Raw genomic sequence first — 14,693 nt, forward strand, 5'->3', positions numbered from 1 at the left:
AAGCTCACTAGATGTGAATTTCCCTCCACCATCTGCCCTCAATGTCTTGATACATTTTCCTGATTGCTTCTCCGCTAGAGCTTTGAAAGTAGAGAAGACATCACTCTTGACCTTCAACAAATAAAACCACAATTTCTTGTTGAAATCATCCACAAAAGACACAAAATATCTATTTCCTCCTAATGAAGGAGTATCAAATGGTTCACACATATCTGAGTAGACAATATGAAGAATATCAACAGCTTTAGATATTTTATATGTACTAAATAATCTTCTAGATTGTTTACTGATTAGACAGTTAGTGATCATCAGCTAATGTAATAGTTGAGAAGCAGCCAGAGTCCATGGTATTTAGGCTTACTTGGAAGGTTCTATTTTGGGCTAGTTGGACTCTCATGATCTTCTTTTCACCAACATCAAAGATCTCCATGGCTCCACTAAATGTGTTAATTGAGAATCCTTTTTTTAATGAGTTGTCCCATGCTGGTTAGATTGCTCTTCATCCCAAGAACATAGAGCACATATATTATGGTTGCACCACTTCCATCTTTCCTTTTGATCAAGACATTTCCTGTACCTTCAGCCAAGATGGACCTATTATTAGAAAATCTCACATTGCTCTTTTTTCTTTCATCAAAGTCTACCAGTCAATCTTTATGGGCAGTTATGTGATTGGAGCAGCCTGAGACTATATACCAAACCTCATTGTTGTCTTTAGTTTGGCTTGTAGTCATCATTAGTAGGATTGGGTGCTCCTCAAGATTTACTTCACTATCTTCCTTAGCCATGCGTGTCTGGTGATCATTGTTTGATTGATTTTCTCTATGAGTATTAAAAGTTACCATGCATTCATTTGAGTAATGCCCATTTCTGTTGCACTTGAAACACTTAATTCTCAGTTTATCTATCTTTCTCTTGCCACCTCTCTAATTACTGTTAGAACCTCTTCTATTGGAGCATTCCAATTGATCATGATCATGCTTATTTTGGCTTTGGGTTGTGGGCTTTTTCAAAACCAGATATGAGTTCCCTTCATCGTCCCAAGTCATGATATGATCCTCTTTCATTACAACTATTCCTTCTTGAGACTTGAGTTAGCAATGCTTGATTAATAACAGATTTCTCCATGGTTCTTTAATTGAGCCTTTGCCCCTACAACTCCTATATCTTCAAGTCCTCAAATTTCATGGATTCCTCAATGGCAACCACAATGTGGTCAAACTTGGGGTTGAAGATTCTTAATATCTTCTCAATAATTGTTTGATTAGAAATCACCTCTCCACAAGCCTTCATTGAATTAGTATGAGTGATAATTCTATTGAAGAACTCAACTACTTTCTCATTGTTCTACATTTGCATCAACTTATATTGGTGCTTCATGGTTTGCAATTTCACCTTCTTGAGTTGTTCAACCCCTTCACCACATTTCTCCAGAATTCTCCATGCTTCTTGTGAAGTTGTAGCTCCTACAATCTTCTCAAAATGAGCTTCATTAACACATTGATGAAGCTAGAACGTCACCTTGCAATCTTTCTTCTTATTCTCCTTATAAGACACCATTTATGCATTGGTAGGATTTGCAGGGAGATCTAGAAATCCCTCTTTTATGAGCTCACTCACCTCTTGATAACCTAAGATTACATTCATTTGAACATGCCACCTATTCCAATTTTTCCCATTGAGAATAGGGAGATTTGTTAAGAAGCTTGCACTAGTTGAACTTATTGTCACAATCGCACCTTGCTCTAGATACCAGATGTTGAGTTTCATAGTTATAGAAGAAAAAAAAAGGAAAGAAAAAGTATTTGGCTGAGAAGGAAGAAGAGAGAATTTGGTGTGAGGGGTGTATGTTGAATAACACTTCTTGTGATCCTTTTCTTCCATTTCATCATGATGAATACAACTAAAAAAATAGACTAAACAAAGTGAACTTCTAAAAACAAAAAGTTCACTAACTTACTAACTTTGAATCACTTCATAACATGTATGTTGTAGAAGTAAAAAAATCAATGATATGGGTCACATATATGTATTTGAAAGTGATCGAATACACGCATATGAAACAAATCATGGAAGTCAATTTTTTTCACTTACTAACATTGGTCACAAAACAAGATAACATCCATGTGACAATAGTCATAGAAAGTTACAATTTATTATTCTATGATGGTATAGCAACGTTCATGTATGTACAAGTCAGTTGTACATATGAGCCTATAGTCATTGAAAGTTAAATTCCTCATAGTACTTTTCTTTTGATTATCTTAATTAGTTGATCGTATACAATTTTCATAACGACTATGAACATGAATCAAGATTGAATGGATTGAAATAATGAAAGAGAAAAATATGTATACATTAACAATGTAAAATATTTTTACATTATTACTGTATAATCCATCATTAATATTTTATCACTCTAAAATAAAAATAATATAAATAAATTGTAGATAATGTACTGACGGTGTATAAATCTTTATATTATCATTGCATGCATATAACACTCATAACCAAAAGGCTTTAAACTTTTTGTAAATTAAGACAAGTTTTAAGGTGAGTTGAAATAAATCACCTCTACATTTTAACTATAATGATGACTCCAAAAAGGTCACATAACAAAAAAATTGGTACCTACATATACAAAAGAAAAGAACTAATCTTATATTAAGGGACACCTTGGTATAAAGTAAAATAAAATGAAAAACCAAAAAGCTATTACAAATAGGATTTTGTTAGCGACACGTTTATAAAAAAGAGTGGAATAACAAAATAGTTAAAACGTTATTTAGTTGTTCAACCTTGGTGACAAATTAAGGCATCATTTGCCAAAAACAACTTCAGATTCTCATTCCCATAATTAGGTCCTCTATATACGCTTTTAACATCTGGCTTCAACCCTTCATACATATATTAATTCACATTCTACCCTCATTTCTATGCTATACCTACATAACTATACACCTTCTTACATATTTCTCTTATCACCCCACTTTCAAAGGCAAGTGGAATCAGAAAAAATACATGCAATCCTAAGTCATTGAAGGTTTGCTCTCTTTTTTTGGCACCTTTTCTAAAGCTTGCTTGCATTTTTTCTCATATAATTCATGTCAAAATTGTTAATAAACCTATGCGTGTAGTTGTTTGTTCAACCTTTTGTTTTGGCATATAAATTAGCTATACTATCTAATCATGTGTTTTTGTTTTTATTTCTTTTATTTTCCTTGGTTTTGTTAGATTGAACTACAATGTTGCAACATGCACCATGTATCTCAACTAAAGTAACCTTTTTATACCATATAGCAAATTTGCTATAGGGTTAATTAGGTAGGTAATACTGCCATTTATGCATGACATAATAGGATAATATCTAGTCGTTTGAATTGAAAGAAAAAAAAAAGATTTAACAGAATCATCTAAGTGCAAATTTGATTTGGATAGTTCATGATCATAAACCTTGCATGTTGTTGACCTCCATAAAATCTTCCTTTTCAAACCACACTAATCTTTTATTTCACGGAAGTTTTTTTGTTAGTGATGATTAGTGCCTAAAATTAGTCCTATATACCAATTGGATATGACATTTGTTTCTTGTTGTAAATCAATTTTCCTAGTTTTTATAGGAAGGTAAAATTTAGAAAAACCAAGCTGTTTAGTATATTTTTTCGCAAAGTTGTTTCGTAATATCTTTTAATTTGTGTTTTTAATACTATTCTTGGTTTTTTCTTTATTATGTTTTAATCTTTCGTGTTTTCAATTATGATATCCCAACATATTTAGAAGAAGAGGCGTGTATAAGTGCAACATTTCTATGATTGCTTACAAACTTATTTTTCTAGCAGTGCCAGCGTTAGTGCCCTTAATTTGCTCCACGCTTTGACTTATGATTCCAGTTCTCCACCTTTCATGATACCATATCAAAGTCTATATTGTTAGCAAGTGTCATAAAAAACTCTTACACTAGTGTATATAACTTTTTGTCATGAAATTAATGTGAGGCTTAGAAAAAGATTAACTCATATGCTCCCTTTGGAATGTAAATAGACGTTCCAAACAAAACATTATTATAAGAAAAAAATGAAGTAATAAATGAATTTAAGGAGATAAATTATCTTCTAGTATACAATGAGAAATTTTATTCTCTTATAAAATATGTTAGACTTTTCAAACAAAACATTAACAATGTTTTATTTTTTATTTTAAATTTTGTGAATTTTTTAGTTTTCATTTTAGTTTATAAACGTCCGTTAATGACACTTGTGTGCAAAGTATGCATGTCTTCTACTATTGATATTATTTTTTTTCAAACCTGAAACCTATTCAAGTTAGACACCTGTTGTTACATTGGAGTTTTTGTTGTACTGGTAAGGGCTGAATAGGGAAATTGAATCTTGGTAATCCTATTTTGGCATAAAACACCTCATGTTAGAGGAAGTATTTAATGAAAAAAATAAACACATTCAACACACTTCTTCCATAAAACACCTCCTGTTAAAGGAGGTATTCAATAAAAAATAAAACACTAACAGCTTAAAAATATATAAAAATCACTATTTTCTTCGTTAACAGGAGGTTTTATAGAATATAGTAGATAGATTTATGATTACTAGAAAAACTTGTCTGTGAGCAAATCCACCATGTTATTTTTGAAAACAAATAATTTTTTTGTTTCATCCAAAATATCTATTTGGGATATTTTTATAGTATTGTCAAGATTTAATATTTTATTTGATAGAATTTATTTTCTCCTATTATTCCATCTTAAAACTTATGGTCTTTTTCCCTTGTGTGTGCTCAATCTTTATCCACTTGTTTGGTTTGAGGAATATTCTCTTATATCTTCTCTCATAAAAAGGCTACTCATTGTTTTGCATGACAAGTAATATTAGCATTTTGACGGGTATAGTGAACTCACTTTTTCAACTTAAATAAATTTATTATTATAGACTAATACATTACACACGTGTACACTAAAATTTAAAAAATATAATATATAAAATTTATTATTAGTGATAATGATAGATTAAATATCACTCTACAAATTAATCTTTTAACTATTTTTTTAAGAGTTCATAAAGCTCTCATGCCTGAATCCTCCTCACTGTAGAGTATAGACATTTTTTATATCATAAACCTATTTTTTATTTTCTTTATACGTGAAAATCTGGAATCCAAATTTTGGTCCCTAAAACATTTTACTTGTAAGCATTCATGTCCTCTGCATGAACCACTATATGCAATTGGAGGCTTAGTGACTTTCGAACTTGCACTATTACATAATATGTATCACTCTACACGTACTATAAGTTGTAATTGATTGAAGAAATATTTACTCAACAGTTTTTACATCATGCCAATTGCCAAACACAGCTGTTGAACCAGAAAATAAAAATTTCATTTTATAAAGGATGATCATTCTTGAACATATTTTTTTTACACAATTTTATATGGAATAATAATTTATAAATCATTATTTAACAAAACTGTGGAGATTGGTAAACCAGCTAATAACTTATTTCCGGAAAATCAGCAATATGCTATGTCAACTAAGTAATCTATACTCCAGTTAAAAAAAAACAAAAAAAAAACTAAGTAATCTATACATATTGTTAATCAATAATTACACATGATCATAAATGATATTAAATTTGATGTTGAAATATCAGAATTGATTTATTAATGATGTGATTAAGTCCTCAAACTCTTAAATGTCTCATGTCATATTTTATGCTACTTTGTCTTCTTGCATGGATGTGTCATTCTCAAAAGCATAAGTAGCTGTGATTTTCTAAAATGAAGTGATTTTGACGTACTAGCTCCAAAGTACACTTGGCCTAACATTATCTAGGCTTAAACTTCATATATTTCTGTAACATGAAGCTATATGTTTTCAGTTTTCATCCATCATCATTTTTCTTGAATTAACCATATAATATGGTTCCATTTCTCTGCTGAATTCTAACTTTTTTCATATTCAATGTCTTTCTTTTCGATCGTTTGCTCAAAAGGACGTTGCCTAATCTCTGCTTGAAGTTTTCTGCATCCTGAGTTTAACTACAAGAGCCTCTAGCAGAAAAGAGAATAGCTTTGAAGGTTTGGACTTGGAATTATTATTCACTTTTTTTTTTCGAATACCGCTATACATACACACTTAGCTCAATAATATATGAGTCTATCTAATATGATTAAGGTTTGATTGTTATTGTTTGATTTATTTGTTAGCTAAACATGACTAACAAAAGAACAAAGTTATATCAAGTTTGATGATGATCTTTCTTCTCACCAAATGCATCTTCAGCTCCTCATATATACATCACTTTATATTTCTATAATTTTATCATTTGATTATAACTACACTCTGATTCTGATTCTACATCTGCAAGAGACATAAGAACATAATGTATCTTTACATTACTTGGTAAAATTTGATTGACTAGAGACCTAAGTACATGGTTTTTTTGGGACATGTGATCTTTATCGAGAGTTATAAGTTAAAATTTCTCACCCTTAAACTGTTTTATACCTTTTCAGGCATGGAAAACATCATAGAGTGTGAATTATCAGAAGAAGCCTCTCCTGAAGTTCCATCATTAATTAGGTATATATCATCAAATGAAGTAGCTGGCTTTGATACTGTTCACTCTCAATGTCCCAGCCCATCTCCCATGGTAATACTCAATTTCAATACTTTGCATGTAAAATAGAAAACATTAGTTAAAAAATATTTCCAAAATTGAGTTTCTTTTATATCATGCATGATTTTGGAGTCTAAATTATTTGATGCTTTTAGTACTTCACAGCACTCCTATATAAAACTCAATTGTTTCCATGTTTTCAATAGGAAAGTGAAGCAACCTCACCCACAGGACACAGTAATGAGCCTCTAGTTATCAATCATGAAAGAAAGAAAACTGTTAGCATGCCACTCTCTTCTGAAGTTGTTAATCCACAGAATACTAAAAGAGTTTTCTATAGTGGTGAAACTATTATCAGAAATGATATACCCCTTCATCAATCAGCAAAAGCTACAACAAAGCCTCCACATCCATCAAAATGTTACTCTCAATCAATGGCAAAAGACTCTATGTTCCCAAATGTACGTAATGGTGCCAGTTATTCCAACCATCCAGGCATCAAAGCATTCAGGGATAAGAGGTTTGACTCGTTTAAAACTTGGGCTGGAGGACTCGAGAGACAATTATCGATTCTGCGCGGAAAGTCGCCTGGACATCCTGCACATGATCAGGGAAGCAACTTTAGGAACACTGAGAAGAATGTATCTGTTGATCGCTATTTTGCTGCATTGGAAGGTCCAGAGCTAGAAACTCTTAGGGTATGTGATTTCAATGTCCTTCTAACATATCAAATTCAGTTATTGTATGTCAAATATAGTCCACATCATAGATAATGCAGTTTCTGATTCCCAAATTAAGAAGGATTTAGATACAAAAGTTTGCCTATAAACAAGATAACGTCGATTGCTCCTTGTAAACGGTCTCATTTGGTGGGAAAGGGCATTTTATTGTTGATTTCCTGAATAACTGTGACATAAATAGTCTCACTAGAGATATGTTATTTAGCATCAAAATCAGCAACACCATGTTTTACAAACTGAAGATTCATAAAGTTTCGAATTTCGAGTATGACTGCTTTTATTTGATGAAAATTATAACATATTTTACTTTGTTCTGTTCCTTGTCAAACAGGCTTCAGAAAAGGCAGTTCTTCCTCAAGATAGGAAATGGCCATTTCTTCTCCGGTTTCCTGTTTCGTCTTTCGGTATTTGTCTTGGAGTTAGCAGCCAAGCAATTCTTTGGAAAACACTAGCTACTTCTCCATCCACTCAATTTCTTCACATAGGCCTCAAAGTAAACTTAATCTTATGGTTCATCTCAGTTGCTCTTATTGTCACTGTCTTCACCATCTATATTCTTAAATTCATCCTATACTTCGAGGCAGTTCGCCGCGAATACTACCATCCGATCCGTGTTAACTTCTTCTTCGCCCCTTGGATATCTCTCTTATTCTTAGCCATAGGGGTTCCTCCATCAGTTGCCAAGAACCTACATCAATCACTTTGGTACTGTCTAATGATTCCAATACTCTGCCTTGAGCTTAAGATCTATGGACAGTGGATGTCTGGGGGCCAAAGAAGACTCTCAAAGGTGGCTAATCCATCAAATCATTTATCAGTTGTTGGAAATTTTGTTGGGGCATTACTTGGTGCATCTATGGGTCTAAAAGAAGGACCTATTTTCTTCTTTGCTATTGGATTGGCTCACTATACAGTCTTATTTGTAACTCTATATCAGAGACTTCCAACAAATGAGACCCTCCCAAAGGAGCTTCATCCAGTATTCTTTCTGTTTGTTGCTGCACCTAGTGTTGCATCTGTGGCATGGGCTAGGATTCAGGAATCTTTTGATTATGGATCACGGATTGCCTATTTCATTGCCTTGTTCCTTTATTTCTCACTGGTATGTTTTATTGTCACACTAGTACTTGATGTGAGCATGATTCTTTTTGTTTTAAACTGCGGCCACAATAGCGGTTTTCGGAATCTCTACAACTACATCATGGCTGTTGCATTCCCTTGCACTTTTCCACAATTTCTGGGGACCCTTTCACATAAGGAGAATGCAAATAATCATATTTGAATCTGGTCCTGTATTGAATCAACTTATAATTATGAAATCCACTCAATCATCATATTATATAGATTATAAGTTTATAACCCTAGCCTATCTCCATTTTGAGTGGAACAACCACGTAATTACAACCGTGGCTACAATTTAAAATCATGAACTCTAAAACTAAGCCTTTATAATATTCACATCTAATATTGTTTATAACATTTAGCATCAAAATCTGATGCAGTCAGAAGCATGAGGGATTGGCAAGCGTCAAACTTAGAATGATAAATACAAGTTTGTAAGTACAAACCTGATAGATAAACTCTGGAGTCCATCACAGAGAGAAAACTCTCAAATTTTATTAATGAAAATGATTTGTTCCAAAATATTAGATGTGTTGAAATACTAAAGAAAAGATACTAAAATATACCGACAAAATAATGAAAAAATAATTACTAAAAATATTAAAATGTTGTTATTTCCTACGAGTGACTTCGTCTTCGATACGCGTTGCCAACCTTCCTACATCAAAATCACTTATTAATTTCATATGCTTTTGCAGGCAGTCCGGATCAATTTTTTCAGAGGGTTCAAGTAAGTCACATCTTCCATATCTCATATATTGGTTCCTCTATAAATTGTTAAATTCTCAACCCAAAAACATTTGATATGATTCTGCAGATTCTCACTTGCATGGTGGGCCTATACATTTCCAATGACTGGTGCAGCAATTGCAACCATAAGATATTCAAATCAGGTCCCAACTATTATGACCAAGGCATTATGTGCAATACTAAGTCTCATTTCAACACTAACAGTAACAGCACTGTTTGTATCCACCATATTGCATGCATTTGTCTTCCGAGACCTCTTCCCTAATGACTTAGCCATTGCCATAAGTGATATAAAGAATAAACCTCATAAGAAGTGGTTCCGTCATAGGAGCCATGATTCCAAAGAGATTGAAAATTACTTGAAGTTTGAGAACTCAGATCAAGTTGATGTAGAAGCTTGTACCACAGTTCAACCCTCAAAATTTTCAGACAACCCATTACCTATATGAGGATGTTTAATTTGTTTAGTATATTGTACTGAGTGCTTCAAAAGATAAAGAATATTAACATGTGAGGAACATGAATAGGAGTTTTTTGAGTTTGGACTGTTCCAATGACCATGTATAGAAGAATATGGTTTGTGTACAGAGAGCACATTTTTTTTTGTAGAAAGTTAAATTTTGTAAATTAAGCGATTCCTGTAACATAATTGAGATTTTATTGGTATCCTTCACCTTTTTTTTTTTAATAAGAAATTAATCTGTTTGAGATTCATGAATGTCCTTTCCAACAAATGTTATTACATGAATTGAACCTTGACCTTGAGATCCACTAGGTCCTTATACTCTCATAAGCATGAATTCGTCGAACACCCTTGCATGTCAGTGTCCCACACGGATACAATCAGATTCATGAAGGACACATATCCATAGAGTATCCAAAAATTAAAATAAAATAAATAAATAGTAAGATATGTATCATATTCGTTTTTAATAAAATATAGGATAATATAAATTCGTTTCAATAAAATAGGATAAGATAGATTCGTTTTCAATAAACATTAATTTATTTAAAGGCCATAAAAACTCGTATCAATATACTGTCACACTGCATTGACCTTCTGATTGTTGGTCCATCGTACTGACTCTCCGATTCGGTTTTGAAATTGGTACTGTTTCTATTTCTAGGGCTAGACAATAAGCAATTTTATGAATTATTCTACTATATTTTTTAGTTTTGGTACTTAGAATTTTGTAGCACAGTGATTTTTAATTTCCATTATATTTTTACTTTGAATATTTTTTAGATATTTTAATTTACACTTATAATTTTATCATATTTTATATATTTTATTATTTTATACATGTATCCTTAAACATATCGTATCCTATATTTTAGAAAAAACATGTATCAACATATCATATATGTATCATATCCAACACACATATCCGAATCCAGAATTATACCACCATATCAATGTTTTATTGATTAACATAACTGAAACTAAGTAATCATTATGATCACAGATGTGGTACTCTAATATATGTTGGGAAATTCTACGTTGTAGAGTACACAAATGTGGTACTCCAATACCATATTCTAAAAAAGAATTGACCTCAGAACTTAAAACCATAGTTTATAAACTTTTCTTAGAGATGTGAGAACTTGGGGAAATCGTTATCTTCAATTCATAAAAGTAATCATTAGTAAAACATTATATTTGCAAAATTGAATTATTCATAAATATTTCTATACAAGATACACACTAATAAAATGAATTAATCCTAAAGATTTATTCCTTACTCATTGGATGAAAAAATACTCTTAAATCTATCTTTGATTACACTTTATTTTAAATTAAACTTGTAATTTTTTCCTACTCATGACATCTACAAATATCATATTTTGCAATCTTTTAAAATAATGTTATTAAGATTTTCGTCTCACTTTACTTTAGTTTTTATGACATTATTACTATGTAATGTCTATGTGAAGTCTGAGTTTGAATCAAGTTGGAGACCGGTGGCAAGGTGAACATAACACTTCACGTTATAGAAATTATTTTATATAGTTTATATTAAGTTCAAAGAGGCTAACGCACTTGGAGAGATTAAAGCAGAACTGAAAACAGAGTGAATGAGGAGAAAACAACTTTCTATTTCTGTTTTTCCAAGTAGTTGGTAGTTAGGTGCACCCTTCCTTATATAGTAAGTGCACAAACCACAATTAACTAACTTTTGAATTACAAACTAACACTCCCATGATTCAAAAGCTACTTTAAATCTCCTTTAGCTGGTCTATTACAAATTACTTAATCCTTTTTTTCAGTTTGCCAATTCAGCCTCCTCGAGGCTACAAACTCCTATCATTTTTCTCAACTCTTTGAATCTTTCAGTCTTCATTGCTTTAGTCAGAATGTCAGCCACCTGCACTTCTATTTTGCAATGTAACAATTTGATCTCCCCTTCTCCTACTTGTTGCCTTAGATAGTGGTATTTAGTCTCTATATGCTTACTCTTTCCATGTGAGACTGGATTCCTTGCCAAGTCTATGGTTGATTTTCTATCCACATTCAGTTCAACCCCTTCTCCATCTTTAACACCAAGCTCTTCTAATACTGTAGATAGCCATGAAGCTTGACATGTTGCTGCACAGGCTGCAATATATTATGCCTCACATGTTGATAAAACCACTACCTTTTGCTTCTTGGAGCACCATGAGATTGGAGCCCTGCAATAAAGAAAACATATCCCATTGTGCTTTTCCTATCCAATATATCACCACACCAATCAGAATCTGAGTAAGCTCTTAGTTGAGGTCTGATATTTTATGTTTGGTGAGAAAAGATAATCCCGAAATCTATAGTTCCTTTTAGGTATCTAAGGACTCTCTTGGCTGCAAGTACATGAGAGTTCTTTGGATTGCTCATGAATCTGCTAGCTAGTCCTACATTGAAAGAGATTTCAGGTCTTGTGTGACAAATATACCTGAGACTACCCACTATCTGCCTGAATGCAATGACATTTGCAGCCTCTTCTTCCTCACACTTTCCTAGCTTTAGATTCGTTTCTGCTGGAGTTTCAGTTGATTTAAAATTCATCATATTGAATTTGCTCAGCACCTCAAGCAAATACTTCATCTGATGCATAAACAAGCCCCTTCTTATGTGTTGAAATTCCAGACCAAGGAAGTATGAGAGTCTTCCTAGATCTGTCATCTCAAACTCTCCTTTCAAACTTACCTTCAGCTCTTCAATTCCCTTTGAGCAGCTTCCAGTGATTAAGAGATCATCTACATAGAGACAAATAAGTAGGACATCTTTGTTCTAGTTTGTTGATTTGGTGTACACACCATATTCCACTTCACATTTGTGAAAACCAGAGTTGAACAAGAACTTGCCAATCCTCTTGTTCCATGCTCTAGGTACTTACTTCAACCCATGGAGTGCCTTCTTTAATCTAAACACTTTGTGCTCACTTCATTTAGTGATGAATCCTGGAGGTTGTGTGATGTACACTACTTCTTCCAATGGACCATTTAAGAAGGCTGATTTTACATCTAGTTGCCATAAACTCCATTTCTTCCAGCTGGCCAGAGCTATTATTAGTCTTATTGTCTCCAATCTAGCCACTGGTGCAAACACCTCAGAGTAATCAAGTCCTTCCTTCTGCGTAAATCCTCTTGCAACTAATCTAGCTTTATGCTTAGCTATTGTCCCACCGGGCTTCAATTTTACTTTGAAGATCCATTTGACAGAGATTGGCTTCTTTTTAGTTGGCAGATCCACCAATTCAAAGTGTCATTCTTTTCTATTGACTTGATTTCTTCTGTCATGGTTGCCTTCCAAATTTTGTTTGACACTGCTTCTTCAAGACTGGTAGATTTAGCATCAGCAAACAATGCCAAATGTTGTACCATTTCCCCTTCTTGATTTACTATATCATCAGTACTTAGGACATAATCTGATAGCCACATAGGTGGGTTCCTTATCCTTGTTGGCCTAGAGCTTTCTTTTTGGAGTGATGGGCTTGGTTCCTATCTTCCTTCATCCATCACTGATTCATCATAGTCCCAATCAAGATGCACTTTAGTCAGAGGAGTAGGATTGTCCCTTAGACCTTTCCATGAGCTTGACTCACCAAAGTGCACATCCCTACTAAACATAACTTGTTTTGTATCAGGATTGTACAATTTGTATGACCCTGTAGAGTTATATCCCAATAGAATCATAGCTTCAGCCTTGTTGTTAAGCTTCTTCCTCTTTTGATCTAGTGTGTATTTATAGCAAAGGGATCCAAAAATTATCAGGTGTTTCACAGAGGATCTTACTCCTGACCAGGCTTCTTCAAGTACTTGGCCAACAAGTCTTTTGGTTGGGCACCTGTTTAGGATATAGGCTGCAGTGGTTGCTGCTTCACCCCAATACTCATGTGGCAGTTCCTTTCCTTTTAGCATGCTTATGATTATATTCAAGATGGTTATATTTCTCCTTTCTGCTATGCCGTTGTGTTGAGGTGTGTATGGTGTCGTTACCTCATGCACAAAAACATTGTAGAAAATGGGTAAAAAAAATTTCGAATTGCGGAAAAATACCCCTTAACCTTGCGGAAAATACTTCTCAAAAACATTGCGGAAAATTGGTAAATTTTTTTTTTTTGAATTGGTGATATAAAATTGTTTCCCTTTTGAAAAACCTTTCCTTTCCCGGGACATCACTTTAAGTAACTCGAATGCGGAAAATCAACTTATCGTTATCGAATGATAAGTTAACCTGATTCACAATTTCCTAAATAACATAATGCATATAATCGGTTAAGTTATAGTTAGTTTGTACAAACTAAGTCAACAAGACGGAAACTACATCGCTACTATCATAAACAAAATAAAAAAGAAACACAACCCCCCACCAAAAACAAAAGGGGCATCGACTGGCCACGAGCTAACTCAAAAGATTCCAGGAATGCTGGACCCCTCACTCGGGTCCTCCTCCTCTTCCGAGTCAGACACGAGGTCGATCACCTCCACCGAGCTCTCTACATTTACAAGCTCAACGACCTCGTCCTCTTCTTCTTCTTCCTCCACTTCATTATGCCATAACCCAGCGGCATAATTCGGAGGGGATGACATTCTCAAAACCGAAGCCTTCTTGCAGGGACCTCCTCCAAGAACCCGGCTCATCGTGGCTCTACTGCATGACGGAGCACCCAAGAAATTTGACCACGTCCTCCGGCCGTGGGAGGGAGCAGCGCCATCACTCCTGACTGGCGGGTATCGAAGTCCATCCTCTGGAGACCTCAGCCTCCTTGGCGGCAAGGTGAAAGAAGTGTCAATGTAGGTGTCGGGTTGTGGGATCATCATCGATGACATGTTGCACACCATGTGCAACGACAGACCGCAGGGGCCTGTGTATGTATATCGGTGCCCGTCACTATCCCATTGTCCCATCGGGGACATCGTGAAGTGATAACCTCGAATGTGAGTGCTGTTGTTGGCCATCTCCATAACAAAT

The 14,693-nt window shown here is 33.9% G+C and overlaps 1 protein-coding gene across 2 annotated transcripts; it reads left to right on the forward strand.

The window, feature by feature from the left end:
- The first annotated feature begins 2,958 nt into the window (after nucleotides 1-2,958).
- On the forward strand, nucleotides 2,959-9,744 carry LOC109339755 (S-type anion channel SLAH2-like). 2 transcript variants are annotated; one of them, XM_019577266.1, is made up of 7 exons: nucleotides 2,959-3,043; nucleotides 6,006-6,090; nucleotides 6,529-6,665; nucleotides 6,839-7,330; nucleotides 7,704-8,474; nucleotides 9,193-9,224; nucleotides 9,312-9,744. In XM_019577266.1, the coding sequence occupies exons 3-7, from the start codon at nucleotides 6,531-6,533 to the stop codon at nucleotides 9,691-9,693; spliced, it is 1,812 nt and encodes a 603-aa protein (XP_019432811.1). In that variant the 5' UTR covers nucleotides 2,959-3,043; nucleotides 6,006-6,090; nucleotides 6,529-6,530; the 3' UTR covers nucleotides 9,694-9,744. The 2 variants fall into 2 exon arrangements, with proteins under 2 accessions (XP_019432811.1, XP_019432812.1); XM_019577267.1 differs by lacking the exon at nucleotides 2,959-3,043 and having other exon boundaries at nucleotides 5,807-6,090.
- Nucleotides 9,745-14,693: the final 4,949 nt, after the last annotated feature.

Source organism: Lupinus angustifolius, unplaced genomic scaffold (genome assembly GCF_001865875.1).
Source record: "Lupinus angustifolius cultivar Tanjil unplaced genomic scaffold, LupAngTanjil_v1.0 Scaffold_95_83, whole genome shotgun sequence".
In the NCBI taxonomy this organism is placed as follows: Eukaryota; Viridiplantae; Streptophyta; class Magnoliopsida; order Fabales; family Fabaceae; genus Lupinus; species Lupinus angustifolius.